Source organism: Mustela putorius, unplaced genomic scaffold, assembly GCF_011764305.1.
Source record: "Mustela putorius furo isolate JIRA1106 unplaced genomic scaffold, ASM1176430v1.1 tig00004007_pilon_pilon_pilon, whole genome shotgun sequence".
In the NCBI taxonomy this organism is placed as follows: Eukaryota; Metazoa; Chordata; class Mammalia; order Carnivora; family Mustelidae; genus Mustela; species Mustela putorius.
The window spans coordinates 3,472,031-3,492,886 of NW_025422145.1; the positions used below are offsets into that span (position 1 = coordinate 3,472,031).

The 20,856-nt window shown below is 48.6% G+C and overlaps 1 protein-coding gene across 10 annotated transcripts in view; it reads left to right on the forward strand.

The window, feature by feature from the left end:
• The window catches only part of MARF1 (meiosis regulator and mRNA stability factor 1), a 39,581-nt gene extending 19,073 nt beyond the window's left edge, over positions 1-20,508 (forward strand). For all 10 annotated transcript variants that reach the window (XM_045072245.1, XM_004750322.3, XM_004750324.3 and 7 more), the window contains 14 exons: positions 34-270; positions 382-501; positions 1,222-1,397; positions 2,929-3,149; positions 3,913-4,055; positions 4,223-4,356; positions 5,460-5,662; positions 6,316-6,543; positions 9,749-9,979; positions 12,746-12,958; positions 14,191-14,251; positions 14,338-14,463; positions 15,908-16,078; positions 17,868-20,508. In XM_045072245.1, coding sequence (XP_044928180.1) covers positions 34-270; positions 382-501; positions 1,222-1,397; positions 2,929-3,149; positions 3,913-4,055; positions 4,223-4,356; positions 5,460-5,662; positions 6,316-6,543; positions 9,749-9,979; positions 12,746-12,958; positions 14,191-14,251; positions 14,338-14,463; positions 15,908-16,078; positions 17,868-18,112 — 2,509 coding nt within the window. In that variant the 3' untranslated portion in view covers positions 18,113-20,508. The remainder of the gene's footprint in view (positions 1-33; positions 271-381; positions 502-1,221; positions 1,398-2,928; positions 3,150-3,912; positions 4,056-4,222; positions 4,357-5,459; positions 5,663-6,315; positions 6,544-9,748; positions 9,980-12,745; positions 12,959-14,190; positions 14,252-14,337; positions 14,464-15,907; positions 16,079-17,867) is intronic.
• Positions 20,509-20,856: the final 348 nt, after the last annotated feature.

Consider the following 20,856-nt stretch of genomic DNA (forward strand, 5'->3'; position numbering starts at 1 on the left):
AGTCAGTGTATCTCTCCTTTTCCTCACTTTTAGGTTTGGACACAAGTTGAATGTGTCAGATTTATATAAATTAACAGACACGGTCACAATCCGTGAGCAAGGGAATGGCAGACTGGTGTGTCTCCTCCCCAGCAGTCAGGCCCGGCAGAGCCCCTTGGGGTCTTCCCAGTCGCACGACGGCTCCTCGACAAATTGCAGCCCAATTATATTTGAAGAGTTAGAATATCACGAGCCTGTCTGCAGACAGCATTGTTCCAATAAGGACTTCAGGTATAACACTCATTTCCTTTTAGAAATCATCCTTGTGCATAAGATCACGGAATATCTGTTAAAATTACCTTGCAAATGTTTTAGCCAACTCTTGTGTTCTCTTTTCTGTAGTGAACATGAATTTGATCCAGACTCGTATAAGATTCCTTTTGTGATTCTCTCTTTGAAGACGTTTGCGCCCCAGGTTCACAGTCTTCTGCAGACACACGAGGGCACCGTGCCTTTGTTAAGGTGAACATGTCAAAGCCACCGAGATACGATGCTTTGGTTCTCCTCTTTCTAGAAAGTCTGCCCCCTGCCCACCCCTCTTCCCAAGCGAGTATCCTAGAATGCCTCATCCTAACATTTTTGGTGACTTGCAGTCAAAGTATATCTGAAATGGGATGCATTTGCTTGGTATTTCCACAAAAAAATTTGTGTGTGTGCAGATTTTTAGAAACATAAGCAACGAATAGGAACATTTCTTCCCCACAGAGATGAGATTAGTGTAAGCGCTGTTCTAGAAGTATGTGCGTGTGCTGCTAGAGTGCACACACCTCAAGCAGTAACTTGTAAAGCTTGAGAGAGAGGTGTTCTTCAGAAGGCCTGTAAGCATCCCGGGGCCAGGTAGACTTACTATAGGGGCCAACATGGGCCCTAAAGTCCGTTTGCCTTAAAGCCACTGATACCTTAAAGCAGGTAAATAACTGCGCTTGGAACCCAGGTACCTTATTTCTCACCCCCCTGTGCTGGAACACTGTTTGGGTACTTCTGGTATCCTCAGCGCCAAAGAGGTCAGTGCCATGGTGATGGCCTCCCTGTCCCTGGGACCTGAATTTTCACGTTCAAACCCAGATCCTGAGGATTTAAGGAGAAAGGATTTATGAGTGGATATATTCAAATAAAGATTTCTGTGTAGCAGGTGCTTTGCTTTTCCGTTAGTTTGATTAGCCTCCCTGTCCCCCACTTCAGCTTTCCAGATTGTTACGCTGCAGAGTTTGGCGAGCTGGAAGTAGTGCAGGAGAATCAAGCGGGTGTTCCCTTAGAACACCTCGTCACCTGCGTTCCGGGAGTAAACATTGCCACTGCGCAGAGTGGCATCAAAGTGGTCAGATGGATCCACAACAAGCCCCCGCCTCCAAACACAGGTAGGAGGCAGGCCCTGGGGTGTTCTGAGCCACCAGCCACTGGGAGAGGAAGCCGTTGGCTTTTGTCTTGCATGGCAGCACTGTCTGCCAAGCGCGAAGCACCGTTAATGTCGGCTGTTGTAAAAACTGAAACTTCTCCAAGGTGCTGAAGGTCTGACAGAACCAGATGTCTTGCAAGTTCCAGCGTAAATTCTGTAAAAAAAGTTTAAAAGCCACATTTCACTGTTACAAACACCTTTAGATCCACCTAATTTTGTGAAGCTTTTTGGTTCGTCAGTTGACCGGCCTTTTTAAAAAATGGTTTCGGGGCGCCTGGGTGGCTCAGTGGGTTAAGCCGCTGCCTTCGGCTCAGGTCATGATCTCAGAGTCCTGAGATCAAGTCCCGCATCGGGCTCTCTGCTCAGCAGGGAGCCTGCTTCCCTCTCTCTCTCTGCCTGCCTCTCCATCTACTTGTGATTTCTCTCTGTCAAATAAATAAATAAAATCTTTAAAAATAAATAAATAAATAAATAAATAAATAAAAATAAAAAATGGTTTCAACGTATTTGAAAGAAATACTGCTAAATGCAGGTTTATCTTTGAAATTTGTTTTGGTCAATGTTTGTGACTTGGATAAATGTGAAAACAGATTTAGCTTTCCGTGTAAAGGACCAGGAAATGTAAACCTAGCTTTGGGTGAGTGAGTGAGTTCCAGGCCTCCTCCCAGGCTGCAGGTGTTAATCCTACCACTTGTGAATGGGGCTGAATATTGTTGCCTGCCTAAGGACACTTCCTTCTTTTTGACCCTGACCACTTCCTCCTATGCGCCTACCCCCCCCCCCAAGGATTACCAGGGAAGGAGAAACATTTGTATCAGCTGCTTACCACCTTCTCCTGCCTTTCCCCTCAGTCCTAGACTGCTCAGGCTCCCATGCACTGTGCTCTTTCTCTTCCTCTTTTGTCGTCAGTCTATTAGTCTTGTAGAAACGTTTCCATTGGATTATACTTTCATAATTAAAACTTTTTCTTAATTACATGGACATTCAAGATAAATACAAGAATCTCTTTCTTAGTTTTATATCGGCAGGTTTTACGTTACTGCTTTCCATGGTTTCCTGCACGATGTTTTCGGCTTCCCTACAGGTTAATTAGACTTTTCTGGGCTACCTGCTTGCTCCCCATTTGTAAATTTGTTTCTGTCGGAAAGTATGTTCCATGGGACCAAGTCCAAATGAACCTCTGAAATACAACCAGTTTACAAGCTGGAAACCTTCTGTGTAATTCTGCTTTAAGTTAACACTCTGCTGACCTATGCTTTACTTTGACTACAGAACTTTGAGAAGTAGTGGTAAAGCATCTGCCAGCCCATGAAGAAGTTGTGCTTGTCCATAGATTATATGGGACCTGAGTGTAGATGCTGAGAAGTACAGCGGCCCTTTGGTCTCATCTCCTTGGTTATGGTTGAGCTGAGGCAAGGGAGGGCGAAGTTAGTTGGCTTTCTTTCAGGGGTGAGATCCTGTCTCAGGCATGTTCTCTTTCTCTCCCCGTCTAGATCCTTGGCTTCTGCGTTCTAAAAGTCCTGTGGGCAACCCTCAGCTGATCCAGTTCAGCAGGGAAGTGATCGACCTGTTGAAGAGCCAGCCGTCCTGTGTCATCCCCATCAGTAATTTCATCCCATCTTACCACCACCATTTTGCAAAGCAGTGTCGGGTATCAGACTATGGATATTCCAAGCTGATAGAATTATTGGAAGCCGTGCCTCACGTATTGCAGGTAAGGAAGGATTAAGGATTATTTGCTTAATGACCGGAACGTTCCTCTATGGCCTCGGCTCCTTCAGGGAAACAGAATAGCTGGTAACCTCATTCGGGGTGGCTTCTCAGTTTTTCTAGAAAACTGTGAGTTTAAACATAAAAACGGAACCCCTCAGAGCACTGAGAGTATTTTCCTTCTAATCTCTGTAGACTGACCTTCCTCTTCCTAGCTCAGGACTCTCCAGGATTGTTCACTCTTACAGAGGAGCTGCCATGAACATGGGCTTAGCTCTCATCAATGAGTTAAAGACCAGCTCCTGGGCTGGAGCCTAGCGTTGGTTCCTAAGGAGTCTTGACCCTATTAATTTAGCTTGTTCCATAGCTTCTTACCCATAAAACAGCTTCCAGTTTACAAACTGGCCTGGAACACCTGGGCTGTCTTTTGTAGAGTTTAGTTGAAATTAGTAGTTGCATTTAGTTGAAATTTAGTAGAAATTAGTTGCCCAGATTAATAATGGGCTTTTTATTTCCGTACTCATGACTAGTTGGGAAGGGGTATAAAGGGCAAACAAAACGGGGGAGGGACCTCTGGCACTTGACAGTCGTTCATTTTGACCATCTGCATTCTGTTGACCTACATGTATTTAAAAATGCAGATCCCATACATAAAAGGACTTGTTCTCCAAGACGGGTAACAGGAGAGAGAGGGAATGCCATCACCCAGAGAGTCAGTACGTGCCAAGGTCTGACAAGTATAAATAATCAAAGTGTTTGATTTGCAGATTCTCGGAATGGGCTCCAAACGTCTGTTGACCCTTACCCACAGGGCCCAGGTGAAGCGCTTTACTCAGGATTTACTAAAACTTCTCAAATCCCAAGCCAGCAAACAGGTCATTGTGAGGGAGTTTTCACAGGCTTATCATTGGTGAGTTGATGAGAAGGGCGGGGGTCAAAAAAGAAAGCACATACTTCAGAACACTTTTTCTTCCCACACATTTAAAATCATTATCCAGCGTTTTCTGTTTAGGATTTTTGAGGAAGATTGCAAGTGATATTTCTGATTCTTTACCTACTTCCCTGGTTGAATTCTAGGTGTTTCTCAAAAGACTGGGATGTCACCGAATATGGTGTTTGTGAGTTGATCGATATTGTCTCAGAAATCCCAGACACAACGATCTGCTTGTCCCAACAAGATAATGAAATGGTGATTTGTATCCCCAAGAGAGGTATGTTGACCTAAATGTGCTGTTCGACCGTTGTGTATCTTAACAAGGAATCCTATGACCTTTCCCCGCCTCCATGGTTCCTGAAGATTCCGTGGAAAGTGCATCGTGAGAACTATCGAGGTACATTGGATCTGGGGTTCTTCAGAGCAGGTGCGGCCACTTGCCAACAAGAAAAGCAAGCTAGGTTTTTAGAATTCACTGTAGGGGAAAGACGGGCATAAGCAGCACTTTCTTGAAACGCCTTCTTCAGCCTGTCTGTGGCTGTTGGCCCCATAATTATCCAGCTGAGAGACAGTTACCATGGCTGTTGCTTGTCTCCTCTTTAACTGAGCTACTTGACTGTGCACTCTTGAGAAAGAAAGAAGATCCAAGCAAATGTTTTGACTTTCTCATTTTGGTCCTTCTGATTAAGCTCTGGGAGCTGAGATAAGTAAAGTTACGTGTACCTACTGCCATGTTCTCCCAGTATTATTAATCCGTGATTCCTAACCTGTGTTCCTGCAGAACACTCCTGTTCGTGAAATCATAATCTCTGAAAGCTTTTGGAGTGAGTCATGTCATTCTTCCAGATTCTGATTTAAAAATTAATAGAAGCAAAAATTGCAGTTGAAGCTTTTTCTCCCCTATGTTTTTGATAAACTTTTGTTGCCTGATACTCTGTCCTGCTAGCAATTTTAACCGAAGATTAGAAGGCACAAAAAAATGTGTAGCTTTTCAGAAATGCAACTTTACAGAAATAATTTCTTGGTTACTCTTTCAAGTACAGAGACCTGGAAGTATGTCATGTGCATATATACGGGATAGAAGTGAGGGATGGAGAGCTAGAGAAAATACACCTAGCTTGTAAGGCGAAACTACATGGGGGTGTATGTATGTGTCTTTCATAGTACACCGTAGTAGTCTCCTGGCTTCCTGGTGCTGTGCCCTTGACTGAGTTTGAAAACCATTCTGCAGAGAGAGAACATGAACGTGTTTATTTTAGGTTGCATGTGTTTGGAAGGCAGAGATGGTATCTCTTGTCATCTGTGCATAGGACTAATACAGCAGTCAGGTTCGACACAGATGAATGGAAGAAAACTGTGATTTGTTTTTTCTTTTTTAAGAGCGTACCCAGGATGAAATAGAAAGGACAAAACAGTTCTCCAAGGATGTTGTGGATTTGCTGCGGCATCAGCCGCACTTCCGGATGCCCTTTAACAAGTTTATTCCCTCCTACCACCACCACTTTGGCCGGCAGTGCAAGCTCGCGTACTACGGGTTTACTAAACTACTTGAACTTTTTGAAGCCATACCTGATATTTTACAAGTGAGTGAAGAGGTTTCCAGTTATCCTTTTCTGAGCAACATATGGGGGGAAATTTTTCTTTTCCAGGTCTGTTTTTCCTGGGAATAGGGAGTTAGGAAATAGGAGGGAAACCTTCAATATTTTGATCAGAGAAGCTTTGTTGTTGGCTCAGTACTTAGTATTTCTAGGTAAATGTGTGTTTTTAAACTTTAATAAAGAAATTATTCTTTGAATTTGTTTCAGGGTAATTACTGAAAAAAAAAAGATTAAACAGTTTGATTTCTTAAATGGAATATTCTTCTGTTAGTGCCATACTTCTTGAATCTCTCAGGTTGGCAGTGGGGATGAGTCTGTGAGGTGATGTGAATGCTTGGCTGTTGAGTGACGTTGAACCAGATTTCTGTTGTTGATTTTATTCGTATTACTATTTTTGACCCTTCAAGAACTTTTAAAATTTTTCTCATAGGTGATAAAATACACATTACCTCGTTAACCCTTTTTTAAGTGTGCATTTCAGTGGTACTAAAATCTTGCAAAACTGAAGCTCTGTATTCACAGAAGAGCTCCCCGAGTGCTTCTCAGTTACTAAGTGTATATGTTTACGTGCCCTGGAATTCCGTGAACAGTCCGAACTGGTTCACTGTTGCCTTCCTCCTCCCTGCGTGTTTTCCAAGGTATTGGAATGCGGAGAAGAAAAAATCCTCACTTTGACAGAGGTGGAACGAGTCAAAGCTCTGGCTGCCCAGTTCGTCAAACTCCTTCGGTCCCAGAAGGACAACTGCCTTATGATGACAGATCTGCTTACAGAATACGCTAAAACTTTCGGTTACACATTTCGTCTCCAAGACTATGATGTCAGTTCAGTTTCGGCTTTAACACAGAAACTCTGCCATGTGGTAAAGGTGAGCAGATCTTTGTTTTTATGGATGAAAATGTGGCCACGGCAGCATCTTCCCCGGGATGCTTACCTGTGCTTAGCATTTCCTTGTTCACCCCAGCGCTGGTTCTCTCTTCACAGGAAGTGAGTGCTTCGTGTGCCATTAATGCATTACTAGGTAGTAGGAGAGGACTTTGGTTTGGAGAGTTTTGGTCTTGCTCTGGTGTGTTTCTTCGAGGCCTTGCGGAAGTAATGTCTCTCTGAGCTGAGGAGGTCTCTGTTTTATCTGAGGTTGTTTCTTCTCAGGAGTATCCTTCTAAGCCGATTGTGGTCTCTGACAGTGTGGGGAAACTGGAATCACAGGTTACAGCCCTTCCGGATTCTGACCCACTTGAGTAGATTTAGGAGCAGGCCAGGCTTACAACTGGAGAGGGTAACTTCCTCTTGCTGCCCGGGGCTGAGCTGACCCTCCCCATCCTAGGCAGAGCAGCTGGACAGTCTCAGGCTGCTTCCTGCACAGGACCAAGAAAACTCACTATAAGGAGGGAGCCGTGAAAGGGAAAACATACCTAGTTGGGGTCAGCCCCTTATGTGCTGTGTGATTAAAGGGAGAAAAACTTTCTCAGGAGACAGAGAAGGAGCTGCCGGAGAGCAGGAAGGACACCAGGAGTGTGGCCTGCTCCCAGTGCCGCCCGCTGGGAGGACGGGTGAGGGAGGGACTAAGTAATGTGACCTTCAGGCCTAGCTAGTGGGGGGACTTAGTGTGGCGGGCCAGGACAGGGTCAGCACCAGTGTGTGGGGACCAAAGAAGGGCACACGGAGTGGGTTGAGGCAGGAGGACTAGGACATGCCAATAGTGACAGGTAATGCAGACAGCTTTTTGGCTTGTGTATCCGTGGGGAGGAGAGTGCGAGCGCCACACGAGGAGAGCACAGGACAGAGTGGGCCAGTGCGCGCTCTGGTGGCTGCTTCGCTCCCAGGTGGAGAGCCTTGAGCATTATGAGAGCCACAGGGAAGGATCTGCTCGAGGAAGAGAAGTACACAAAGTGGAGACAAGGTGGCAGGGTGGGGTTCCTGGGGAGGCAGGCCTGGGAATTGCATTCAGCGGAAGGAGGCACAGCCCTGATGCTAGTACTGTGACTGAGGGGAGAGAATGTAGGGTGACTGCGTAAGTTTGATGTTCCTGACTGGGAAGAAGAGGGAGGGACTGAAAGAGACCTGATTCAAGATCCAAGTGGCTGTCATGGTGCTTGGGACCCGCCAGGACCTCAGGCGGGGGAACTGGGAGTAGGGGGAGCTCTGCAGGAGGGAGGTGGGACCCGTAGCGCTACTGCAGGGCTGCCTCGGGGAGGGTCAGTGGCATCGGGCTGCTTTGGCGCAGGCACGGGGAAAGCAGACAGTTGGCCTCAAGGCGGGAGTTTGCCAGACAGTGCAGAGAAAAGGCCCAGGGACAAAGGAGTTTATGGAGTATGACCAGAAAGGCAATGAATTAATGACCTGTGTGCCAACGTGAACAAAAGAGGAGCGTGTGAAGAAGGGAGAGGCCCTGAATTGGAGGACATGGGAGTCCATGCAGGTGCAGCTGGGGAACGGGAAGCAGAGCCGATCACTGGAATCTCTTTCCAGCCTCCCCACCGCAGCGTCTGGCCCACACATTCTTTCGCATGCGGTTTGCGTGGGGAGTGCATGAGCTGCTTGGGAAGTGGCCAGTAGCTGGCAATCCCAAGTGTGACCTGGGCGTGGGGTTCTGGATGGAATCGAGTAGGAGAGGATGTGCCTGGAGATGGGGTGGATGAGGAACGGAGAGGCCACGCGGTGGGGTAGCCCTCCTGGTTGCTCGGTCACCCAGTGTGCGAATGCAGTGATGGGTTCCAGTCGATAGCAAGTCTAAGCCGTGAGCAGACACTTGGAAGAGCCAGGGCAAGTGAGTGGGGAGTTGGGGCGCCAGCAGTCAGGATGGGGAGGGATCGGAGGGGCTCTGGTGTGCTCCCAGCCTGCTGCTGCCTCTCCCAGGAGCCTCTGGGAAATGCTGATGCCCGAACTTCACCCCTGCCTCTGATGTTCTGATGTAGTAAGTGCCAGTGTGCTCTGAGCGTTGGCATTTTTTATAGGCTCCGCAGTTGATTCTGTTGTGTAGCGTGGGTTCAGAGTTGGGAGATGTCTCTAAGTAGCATCAAAAGGGCAACTTTTAATTTTTTTTCCTTGAAAGAATGGAGTTGTAGCAATGGTCTGGGCATCAGAGGATATGGCTCGGATACCCCTAGACTTGAATCTGTTGCTTGATTAAACCTTGTGTTTGCAGAGGAAATCTCTCGTTGAAATAAATCTCCATGGATCTGTAACCACGATAAGTGGGGTAGAGGGTCTACCCGCTAACCTCCTGCCTTGGCTCTGGATGAGCGTCTGAACCAGGGACCCACTGGGATTATGAACCCAGAGCCCCAGAGAGTACGAGCCTCTGATTACCCAGCCCTGACCGAGGCACTGAGACCTGTGGTCTTGGCTGGGAGACCAGACAACTGTAAACTTGGTTTGCCTCCCAGCACCTAAGCTTGTGCATGCTGAAGCTCTGCTGGTTCTAAGTCCAGGGATGGCTCAGATCAGCCTGTTCCTCGGCCCAAGGCTGCTCTCGGTTAGCCCTTGCTTGTTTCTTTACCTGCTCTTTGGTCCCCCGGTGCTCACCTGTGTCTTTTCCAGAAGGCCCCCCCCCCGACCCTGTGTCTCCTTGAGAAGCAAGGGTGAGACATGTCGTCTGATAGGAAAATACTCACTTGCTGGCTAGCGATGATGGACTAGAGAAGTGCGGGGGCCTATAGTCAGAGTGGGCCTTCAGTCTGCTCTGGGCCCCAGAGGGGGCGGTGAGTCGGTCTGCAGAGCAGCCCTGTGAACTGTCGCCGGCAGTCTAGACTGCCCCCGACTTGAGTGCATCAACCTTCAGTTCAGGGTCTTGGGCCACTGCATGTCAGCCGGCCAGTTTTACCTCCTTCCATAGGGGAGTGGAAGGAGTGCTGTAAGAGAGGGCTCCACTCTGATCGTGGACCCGCGGAAAGGGAGAGGACAGTTCCCGCTCCGGTGTCTCACAGCAGCTGAAAACAAACTCGGGCATTCACTTCTGTGTAGGAGAAGGGAGTAGAGGTTTTCCCTCTGTTGGTCTCCCTAGCCCAGAGGACAGTAGCTGAACCGGTGTGCCGCTCTCGAGCTGGGAAACCCTGGGCCTCTTGTTCCCCCAGATTGCTGACATGGAGTCGGGCAAACAGATCCAGCTGATCAACCGCAAGTCCCTGCGCGCCCTCACTGCCCAGCTGCTGGTGTTGCTGATGTCTTGGGAAGGAGCTGCCCACCTTTCTGTCGATGAGCTCAAGAGACATTACGAAACCACCCACAGTGTTCCCCTCAACCCCTGTGAATACGGATTCATGACCTTGACCGAACTTCTGAAGAGTCTGCCCTACTTAGTGGAGGTACAAGTGCTAACGGTTCTGTAGAGCCGTCTTCCTGAGGTCTGCTGAACTGCTCCGGGGTCACCTGATGGTCTGGCTTGGAGGCTGTAGAGCGGGGAAGGACCAGTCAGCTGTTTTGTGGTTGAACATATGAGGCAGGGCAGGGGTGCAGGCACCTTGCCCAGTTGAGTGCCCAGGTAAGGGGGAAGCCCTGGCCTCCTGAGTCCTGAGATGGGGTGCTTTCATGCTATGCCAGGCTGCAGTTTGCTGCTGGCAGCGCTTTCTGACGATGTAGATGGTGTGTGGGTGGCTGGGGGGCTGTCATCAGTCAGACACAGGTCAGAAGCGAAGGCTGGTCATCCGGGTAGACTTGAAGAATAGCACTTAAGATGAGAAGAATCACGGAAGAATATTACAGATGTAGATAAGCACCCCCCACCCCTGCCAAATTAACAAAATTGACCCAAGAAGTGAAAAATTATACCAGCTGGGGCACCTGGGTGGCTCAGTCTGTTAAGCATCTACCTCTGGCTCAGCTCAGGTCATGATCCCCGGGTCCTGGGATTGAGCCCCGCATCAGACTATCTACTCAGTGGGGAGTCTACTTCTCCCTCTACCCTTCCCCCGTGCTCATGATCTCTCTCTCTCTCTCAAGTAGATAAAATATTTATTTGATGCAGAGAGAGAGAGAGCACAAGCTGGGGCAGTGGCAGGCAGAGTGAGAGGGAGAAGCAGACTCCCCACTGAGCAGGGAGCCTGATGTGGGACTTGATCCCAGGACCCTGGGATCATGACCTGAGCTGAAGGCAGACGCTTAACTGACTGAGTCCCCCAGGTGCCCCTAAATAAAATCTTTGAAAAAAAATTTTGACCACTACCACAAAGGAAGCTCTAAGATCATTGAAATTTTACCAATGAAAAAGACACTGGGACCTGATAGGTTAACAGTTGAATTTTTTTTTTTTTAAGATTTTATTTATTTATTTGACAGAGAGAGATCACAAGTAGGCAGAGAGGCAGGCAGAGAGAGAGAGGAGGAAGCAGGCTCCCTGCTGAGCAGAGAGCCCGATGTGGGACTCGATCCCAGGACCCTGAGATCATGACCTGAGCCGAAGGCAGCGGCTTAACCCACTGAGCCACCCAGGCGCCCCAACAGTTGAATTTTTAACTAACTTTGAAGAATAACTCCCAGCTTCCTAAAAACCATTTAGGCCATGTTAAAAGCAAAACAAAAAGACAAAAGAAAAAAACCTCACCACTTAATTTTATGAATCCAAAGCAACTTTAATACCGAAAACCTAACTAATTTTGTCCTCCAAAACACAGTAGTTCTAAATAGGGTGTTAACCAGTAAAGTCTAGCAACGTGGGAAAAATGTGTTGCCCCATTGATACCATATAACCATATGATGGATAACTAAATAATTGAGAGAGATTGACAGAAACTCTCTCCTTAGCTGTACCCAGGCCAGGCTCCTGGGAGCCACCTTCTAGACTAGACCATGACCTTGGATGTCTTGGTAATTTTCCGTCCACCAACACCCGCCAGCCCTCCACCAGCTATAAATCTTCACTTCTCTTTGTTGGAGCCCAATTCTGCACTGAGGTTCTTTCCTTTTATTGGGGATAGTTCTTGAATAAAAACTGTTTTCCACCTTTACTGTCCAGCTCTGGTTTGTCCTCACAATATCACATCCAACAGGGGGGCGCCTGGGTGGCTCAGGCTCGGGTCATGATCCCACGGTCCTGGGATCGAGCTCCACACTGGGCTCCCTGCCTCGCAGGAAACCTGCTTCTCCTCCCACTCTCTCCCACCCCCCCATCCCCTCTTTCTCTGCATCTTTCTCTATCAAATAAATAAAATCTTAAGAAGAAAAAAAAAAAACAGCATCACATCCAACATTTTGAAAACTCTGTTGATTATCTATTACGTGAATAGTGGTTCTAGGCAGCAGGAACGGATAACCCAAGACAGAAGGCTTTCCGCGGCCAGCTTGGGCTGGGAAATACCCCTTCCCTTGGAGATTTATCAGTGCACATTAAAGACTCTAGAAAGGTTTATGGTAAAGAAATTTGTTGACTTGAGGACAGAAGAGCTTTGGGGTTTCTTCCTTCTAACCCCCCCCACCCCATCTTTTTTTTTTTTTAAAGAAGACTGATGTCATCCTGCAGCACAGAGTTCCTGGGATCCCCACTTTGGGCGAGGGGGTTCGTTGGCCTCCGTCCCCGCTGTCTGATGCAGTGCTCTCACTCTGGGGGTTTGCCTCTTCTCCTTACGGTCTCCTTTTTTTTTTGAGACCGCACATCTTCTAGTTTCCTGCCTTTCTGACACGCCGTTTCCCCAGACCTCAGCCATCTGAGACAGACAGGGAGAACTGTAGTTTGCTCTAAGGCAGCACTTGCTGTGGGTGGAGATCCTTGAATGAGCGCCCCCCTCCTCCCAGGCTCAGTTGATTTGGTACCTTTTTACTCTCAGCAGGAGGCCGGGACTCCCCAGCCGGGGCAAGACTAGTCACTCCGGAAGTTTGTTCTTTGTTTGTTTGTTTGTTTTAAGATTTTAGTTATTTGTCAGAGAGAGAGAGAGAGGAGCATGCGGGCGAGAGAGGACAATTCAGGGGCAGAGGCAGAGGGAGAAGCACACTCCCCGCTGAGCAGGGGGCCCGACACAGGGCTCCATCCCAGGACCCTGAGATCATGACCTGAGCTGAAGGCAGACACTTAACCTGCTGAGACCCCTGCAGGCGCGCCACTCGGGAATCTCTAATGCTGCATTTTTCTCTTGGATCAGGTTTTCACCAATGATAAGACAGAGGAGTGTGTGAGGCTTACGAGCCTCTACTTGTTTGCCAAGAACGTGCGCTCTTTGCTTCATACATACCACTACCAGCAGCTTTTTCTCCATGAGTTTTCCGTGGCCTATACCAAATACGTCGGAGAAACCCTGCAGCCCGAGACCTATGGCTGCAGCAGCGTGGAGGAGCTCTTGGGAGCAATCCCACAGGTGGGTGTCCCTGGAGCCTGGAGGGGGTCTTCCGGGAGAGCCCCAGGCTCTCCTGAACACAGTCAGGAAATGCTGCCAGAGTAATGACATGGCAGGCATTTTGAAAGACATACTGTTGGCATGAAAGGGATGATGCTAGCGTTTCTCCTAGGTTCTGCAAGCCTTTATTAAATGCGTATATGCCAGGTGAGTAAGTTGCAGTTCTGTTCCTCAGGAAGGTGTCAGGCAATGGAGAGTGGGGCACCTGGCAGGTGACAAGGCAGTGTGATCAGCCATCCGTGGGTAGCCCAAGGAGGGGCACAGGCAGGGCCCTGCCCAGGCTCAGGGTTCGTTCTAGAGCCCAGATGTCAAGGATTTATAGACATGAACTATATGACGAAGATGGGATGGTCTGGGCAGAGGGGATTGGAAAAGCAGATGCAAAGCAGTGACAAGTAGTGTGGAACGTTGAGGGCATTAAAAACCAGGAGGAGGCCTACCAGTGCAGTGGGAGCTCACTTGGGGAGGGCCTTGCTCCTCCAGGTGAGCAGAAGGACCTGGAGGAGAGAAGTGGAGAGCCTCGGGCTTGTGTTTGAAAACACCAGTGTCAGTGCTGTGTCCAGAGTAGCAGGAAGGGAGGGGGGAGCTTGGCGAGGACCCTGGATGTGGCCAGCCCAGGTGAGAGTGATAACGAGACCGAACCTGCGTGAAAGTATTGCAGGAGGCAGCGAAAGACCCAGGGAGGCTGAGATCCGGACTCGGTGCTGACGCATGTGGGGGTGCTGGGAGCCAGGGTCCTCCGCTGCCACTCCTGCTTCGCTGAGGAGGCGGAGCGAGGACTCTGTTTCAGGATTAGGACCAGGAGCTTAGTTTGGGGGGTCTGGAACATCCCCATTAGTTCTTTTAGGGTATATTTAGTTTCTGGAGGAAATAGGAAGGACTCTTGTGTGAGAACTGTCTCTTTTGACAGACCAGAACTGGTGCTGGGGAGGTGGTCTTTCTGAGAGCCCTAAAGAATATTTTTAAAGCTGAGTCTCATCATTTTTAGACTCCATGTTTTCTTACAAGGTGCATGTCTCTGCCAGCTTCTGTTACTTTAAAAGTTAAAGAAAGTATAGAAAAATTTTCCTTGACGTTAGTTTCTGACTTCTAAGATATCTAGGGTCAGCGCAACAGGTCCCATTCTTCCTGGACTTAGGGCTTATTTCCCCTCCTTTTTCCACTGCTTAACCAGTAGTATGTCTTACCTGCAGGTGGTCTGGATAAAAGGACATGGTCATAAGAGAATTGTAGTGTTAAAAAATGACATGAAATGTAAGTAAGCACCCATCCCTCCCTGCTTCAGAAACCCCGCTTCTGCCACTGACTCTTCCCTCTGACGGCTGCTCTTGGTCCCCCAGGTCGATTGAGTTCCTTTGGGCTTGCCCCCACCCAATGCGAAAAACAGCCCTTGGCCACAGAGCACATCTCGGTGGTGCCTGAATCTGGCACAGCTATGGAACTTGAACTTGGAGCAGGCAGCGATGGTAAGCGAGGCACAACACAGCCAAGCTTGTGAAGTTCTTGGAGAACCGGTGGGGTGTGGGCTGGGGAGTGGGTGAGGGCAAGGACCACAGTGAGCCGTCTTCGTATATTCTCCAAAGCAGTCTTGTGTTTGATTGGTAACAGAAAAACGAGCCGGCACTTCATAGCATTTTATGGTTCAGGTTCTTGAACATTTGCTAAAACAGTATTTTAAGACTATTGCAATTGGGTCAACTCTGCTGCACCCAAGGAGGGAGGTGGAAGTTAATTCTGAGTACAAGGATGGACAGGGACGTTTTAGTTAAGGAGCAGAGCGGGGTCAGCGGGGGGTCACATCACCAGGAGAAGACATCAGAGGTGGAGGACTGAGGGCCTTGGTTAGAGAGCAGGGGTGCGGAGTTCTCACAGAACTGACTTCCAAGATGCTTGCCAAGACTGGGCTCGGTAAGGACCAGACAGACATGGAAGGCCAAGGTCAAGGCCTCGTGGAAAAGAGGGCTCAAAGGGCCAGGCTCAAGTTGGACGGAGAGAGTCTTTGTCACAGGGCCTTCTTGAGAACATTGATCCACTCAGATTTTATGTGGAGCTTCCTCTGTAGGTAGAAATTGACTAGCTTGAGCTCTGTAGCAATTGTAACTTTACCAAAAGACGTTTGAATCCATTGCTGCATATGAGACTTTTATCTTTGTATGATTCTGTAAGTCGCTAATTGGAAGCGTTGCTGTGACCTTTGTGTGGAGGACACATTACACGTTTCATAAAGCATGGGAAGCAACTCCCCGCCCTCAGCTGTCAGCACAGCCTGTAGGGAAGTTACCACCAGTCTCCGAATAAGGGACCCAAGTTCTGGGAGGTTAAAGAGCTTACCCAAGGGGCTCCTGCGTGGCTCAGTAGTTGGGTGTCTGCCTTTAGTCCCAGGGTCATGGGATGGAATTCTGCATCATCAGGCTCCCTGCTCAGCGGGAAGCATGTTTATCCCACTGCCCCTGCTTGTGTTTTCTCTCTCACTGTGTCTTTCTCTGTCAAATAAATAAATAAAATCTTCAAAAAAAAAAAGCTTACCCAGAATCACTTAGTAAGGGAGTGACAGAACCAGGGTCTAGCTTTTGCTCCTTTTAACTACTTTAAACCTCTTCTCAGGACTTAATTTCCCCTCCCCCTGATTGTGGAGCCTTTTTTGGTGTTTGTGTGGCCCTTTGGGGCATTGCTGTTTCTGAACACAAATCTGGAGAGCCTGGCTTGTGGCACTTCATTTACCAAAGAATGACCCAGACCTTTCCCTTAATGGCTTTGTTGTTGCTGTTTTTGTTGTTGTCGTTGTTAACCTTGTGTTCTGGAGTACTTCCTGGCCTTTTTCATCTTGAAGGCTGAGAAAGAAAGCCTCAGGCACAGACTCATGGTAGACTGCTGTCCTGAGTTGAGCCCCGGCCTGCCTTCTCTGTCCAGGGCCCCACCAGACAGAGCAGGAGCTTCTCCGCCTGACCAGTGACTCCCCTGTGGACCTTCTGTGTGCACCCGTCCCTTCGTGCCTGCCGTCCCCACAGCTGAGACCGGATCCTGTGGTCCTCCAGTCTGCTGATCTCATTCAGTTTGAGGAACACCCTCAGGAGTGTTCTGGTAGGATGCGCTGTTTCGGTCGCGAGGTTTTTCTCTCTGGGTTAAAAAAAATCAAAGCACGATGCCTGTATGGTAAAAGTTTGACGGAGGTGGGGAGAAACCGTATTTTCAGGCACAAGAATACCTACACTGATTATTCAGGACCCTCTTTTCTGGTCGGTCTTCCTGCGGAGTTGGATTCATAGCCCAGGCAGCCTTGGGGAGCCCCAAGCCCAGGAACGATGGTGCGTCTGGAGGGATGACGCAGCTGGGCCGTGGAGAAGCCCACGGAGGCTTCCTGGGCTTGTGTTGCCTGCCTTTGTAAAGGTGCAGCCGCTCGTGGGTACACCTGGTGGCCCACGTGCGTGCACGGCAGCTCTGGTCCGGCCTACAGGTCAATGATGGCCCTGGGTTGGGGCATCATGGTGGAATGAGCAGGGGAGGGAAGACCATCTGTGACTTGAGCTCTGGACCCTGCACGGTGGGCTGAGAAGGGACAGGAAGCTGGCTGCAGCCAGCACTGACCTGGGGGGTGGGGGTTGCAGTGGGAGGAGGCTCCCGGCACACTCGCACCTCCTCCTCACCGCAGCCCTGCAGGATGGGTGACAGACCAAGGACCACACTAGCCCCAGGTGCCGGACTGGGAAGTGTCTGAGCTGGGATTTGAACCCCAAGCCTCTTGTCTTGCTGTTGTGTCGCCTGGCCTCCGGAGAGGTGGCCATCTGCTTTGTCGAGGCTTTTCCCCTTTGTGTCTCACGAGGGGTGCTTCTCCACTCCGCTTACCGTTCCAGGGGGAATCCAGAGGCAGCCAGGGGGAATCCAGAGGCAGCCTCGTGTTGCCCAGTGAGGGAACGGAGGCTGTTTATCTGGAGAATAGGAGGTAGGGAAACATATACGTGGCTTCTGCCACTGGAAGATGTAGTGTGTGACAGAAGCAGGGGTGTGCTCCTCTAGAAGGACAACAGGAGCCGGTGTGAGATGGATAGCAGTGCGCCTGTGGGGTTGCAGCTGCGGTGCATTTAGTCTGCATGAGTTCAAGCAGATGTGTGGGTCCACAGAGAGATGCCACATGGCGTGGGCAGCTCTGTGTGCTATGCTCCTGCGTGCCAGCCTGAGAAGGGAGCTGGGGCTCAGCGCCCCCTCCATCACTCGGGCCTCTCCGCGCCTCTGGTGTGAGGGCCCCCTGCACATGCACACACAGTGGGAGTCTGAGCTGCAGTACATCTCGTGGAAGCAAAAGTGGCCCCCTGTGTAGGCGGGGCTCGGCCAAAGAGCAGCCTGCAAACACTGCAGGAAAAATGGCCTTGTTTCACTGCCTGAATATTTCAGGCTAATTCTGCCTCTGTGCATTTCTCTCCCTGTCTACCCACCTTAGATCCATGCAGGGCACAGCCCTCAGTCAACGGAATGGGCCCGGGGCTTCCTGACACTGAGGCCCCTCCTCATGGGAAAAGTCGTTAGGTCCCATGAGGCTCATAGGTCTTTAACTACCTGACAGAGCAAATGAATGGGCAGAGGATCCAAACTGGGGGTAAAAATGTCTACACCATTGCCCATTGAGTTATAGCCCAAAATGGAGCTTTCTAGAACTTTGTAATCCCAGGGAGAGCGAGCTGAAGTGTAGTTTTATTTATAAATACCAGACTCACGTGACTTGTTGGCCACATAGCTGATAACAGAAGTTGCGGCATGGGTGTGATGTTTGGTGGGTGATTTTAAAAATACTTTTTGAGATGAGACAAGAGAAACTAAGACCCCACACGTCTTGCAGGTCCTAGAACTGAATGTGTTTGCTCTTTGGTGTTTACAGAAATTATGATTTTAAACCAAGAAGAGAAAATTGAAATTCCAGTACCAGTAAAGAGTAACAACCCAGCCTCGGACTCCAGCTCCTCTGGCATCTCTGCAGCTGTCCCGGTGCCTCCCTGCCCCTCCTCGGAAACCTCAGAGTCACTGCCCAGCAAGGACCCCGTGGAAAGCCCAGCCAAAAAGCAACCCAAAAATAGAGTAAAATTGGCAGCCAATTTTTCCTTTGCACCTATAACCAAGCTTTGACTCGCGTTTTGAACATAGAATTAGGATGGGGAAACACTGTCTGATTCTGCACACAAAAGTGGGTTCAGAAAACACAGCCTTTTCCGTTTGAATGCAAACCCCCTAGAAGCCAATTTCTTATCAGATTTATCCCATAACGTTTGGTTTCTTTGACATTGAACACAGCTTTAGAGCTGAAATGTTTCTTTTTTTCCCTCCCCCAATTATTTGGAAAAAGCAAACAAACCAAAAAACAAAAAAAACACCCCCCCCCCAAAAAAAACCCTTCCTGGCAGTTGTTAAGGAATCCTCAATATATCTTACCAAATTTTTCTTAATTAGTAATGGTGTTCTGTAAGGAGAAAGTGGTAAGAACTCAGCTGGAAGGGAGTGGTTTTACTGCCATTCAAGCCACATCCGTGGTTGGATCTTACATGTAGCCTAAGGTAGCCTCTCAGCCTTTGCTTACTGATGTTTCCAGACGGTGCCGATCAAGTGCGTGGCGTGTGATAGCACAGAGCCTGCTCTGCGGCCCTGTGTGTTCTCATGCGGAAGCAGAAGGGCAGGCAGGCGAGGCGGGGAGAATGTGTTTTCGGGTTGGATATGAAGCTTCCTGGCTTCCATGTGACTTGTAAGCGTGCCTTGTTTGTTTTATTGAGCTATGTCTGTAGTGGACAAATGTGGCTTCATCACAGATTTTTTTTAACCCTGCTTCCACTTCCGGGTGCCATGTAAGAGCTTTCTAGACAGTTGAGGATGTTTTAAGCTTCCCTTTTATGTTACGTTCCAGTGTGATGCGGATTAGGTTAAGGAAAAGGAAATGGTCTTGATGTCATGAATTTAAAGTCAGCATTTGAATTCCAGCACACAGTACTGTGTGTCGAGGGGCAATGTTGGGAAGAGAGTCTGATTTTCTAAAATATGCATGAAATGCATAAATTACAAATCAGAGTTGAGGGGCGAGGTGCTTTAACCAGAGCGATATCGATACTCTTTCCACTAGGAAGAGACAGAAATTCTATCTATACATGTGAAGGCCAAGGTTGATCATCTTAACCTTGTATTTGTAATTTTAAAGCTGGTTTTGGTAGCTGGGAAGCTTTATGTGTGAGTGTGTTGGGGGGAGCGCTCAGTGTGTTTTAATAGTGTCTGCTTCTACTGTTAGTTCTCACTGTTGGAAGCATGTTTGGGTTTTTGTGGTGTCTGATGTTGGCATTTGGGAAAAGCCAGCCTTTGAGAGAGCACTGCCCTGTGGAATGACCTTCGCCTTGAGGTGACGGGTGGTCTCTTACCCCTCCTGGAGAAACCTGACATTTACAATGGGTTGTATTTGTTGGGCAAAAAGGCGGATTCATTCATAGAGCAGAAAGAACCTGTGGGCATAAGGTCTTCCACTATGAGATGGTTTCTTTTGGGGAAATGTTTGTATTTTGTAATTTCTAGAAAGCCAGAAAATGGGCTCTGATTTCATAGCCAGCATTTTGACAAAATGCCACAGAACAAGGGCTCCAGAGAGATTTCTACAAGGTGGGTTTTTGTTCCCCAAAATATTTAAAATGAAGCCAGTGATTCCCAGTTCTCCAGACGTGGCCCCGGCCGAGACGGAACGACCCTGGAAAAGCCTTGCAAGCAGACGGCCCTCCGCGAAGCCTCTCCGAATGAAGGCATTTGTCCTACAGACATAGTACGGCAAGAAGTCAAATGCAGATGAGCAATTTTTTTTTTTTTTTTTAAGAAGTTTTTAACCAGTGTGAGAAAGTTGGTGTTGAGAACCTCAGTGGCCTTATTCTGAGACTCCTTAAGGCTGAGTTTGCACTCTCGGACTTTAGTTTTGCTCGCCTAGGCGGGATCGACTTTAAAAACATTCAGAGGTACCATTACAAGTCATGAGGAACAGCCTCAGCAGCTTCTTTGGGCAGCAGAGAGGAGCCCGTGGGCTCATGCTGTCCCAGGAATGTGGTCGAACCCAACCGTTAGCCGGAGTCGCCAGCCAGTCTGGGACGCGTGTGTGACCAACCGTCGCTGTTGGAAGATACGAGAATAAAGACAGCGTGAGCTCGTTTTGTCCGTGATGTACTCCACAACGGACAGTCTGATTGCTATCTATTTTTTTATCCAGAGGCTTTAATTAAATGATGTGATGAAATGATGAATGAGAATTAAGACAAAGAAATTCTTTATTTCTGGGTGGAAAGATGTACCAGATTAGATATATCTGTTTAAAGAAAAAAAAAAGATAAAAAGTTATCACCACAACCCCCTTTCCCATCTTGCACTGTTTGTTTCGGATTGGGCTTGGGGGAAGAGATGTTTTTTCTTAACTGTCTACTTTGTTAGAACACTTTTTTTGTGGTTCAAGTGCTGTTTTGTGTGTTGGGACCAAACAGTTGTCAATAAACTACAAAGCAAGCATCAAACTTGAGTTTGCCAAGTGCTGTGTTATTTGTCTGAGGGGAGGGGTGGGAAGCCAGTCCAGGCCTGTCCTCTTGCCACTTAGGGTTTCCCCAACTTCTCACCCCTTCTGAAAATCCAGCTGTTTTGGGGAGAGTGAAGGAGTCTGACATTTTCAGGGCCCTTCTCAGTGAGCCCACAGCCCTGACAGGTGTCTGCATTCCTGATACTCCAGGCCCTCGGAGGTTTCCAGCCAGGTTCCGGTGTGGAATCACCTGTGGGGCAAATCCAGTAACCACAGACCCCTCTGGGTAGAAACCTGAGATCATCCCTTGGGTCTCTCTCACCCTGGGAGAGAAATCCATTCTGCAGGC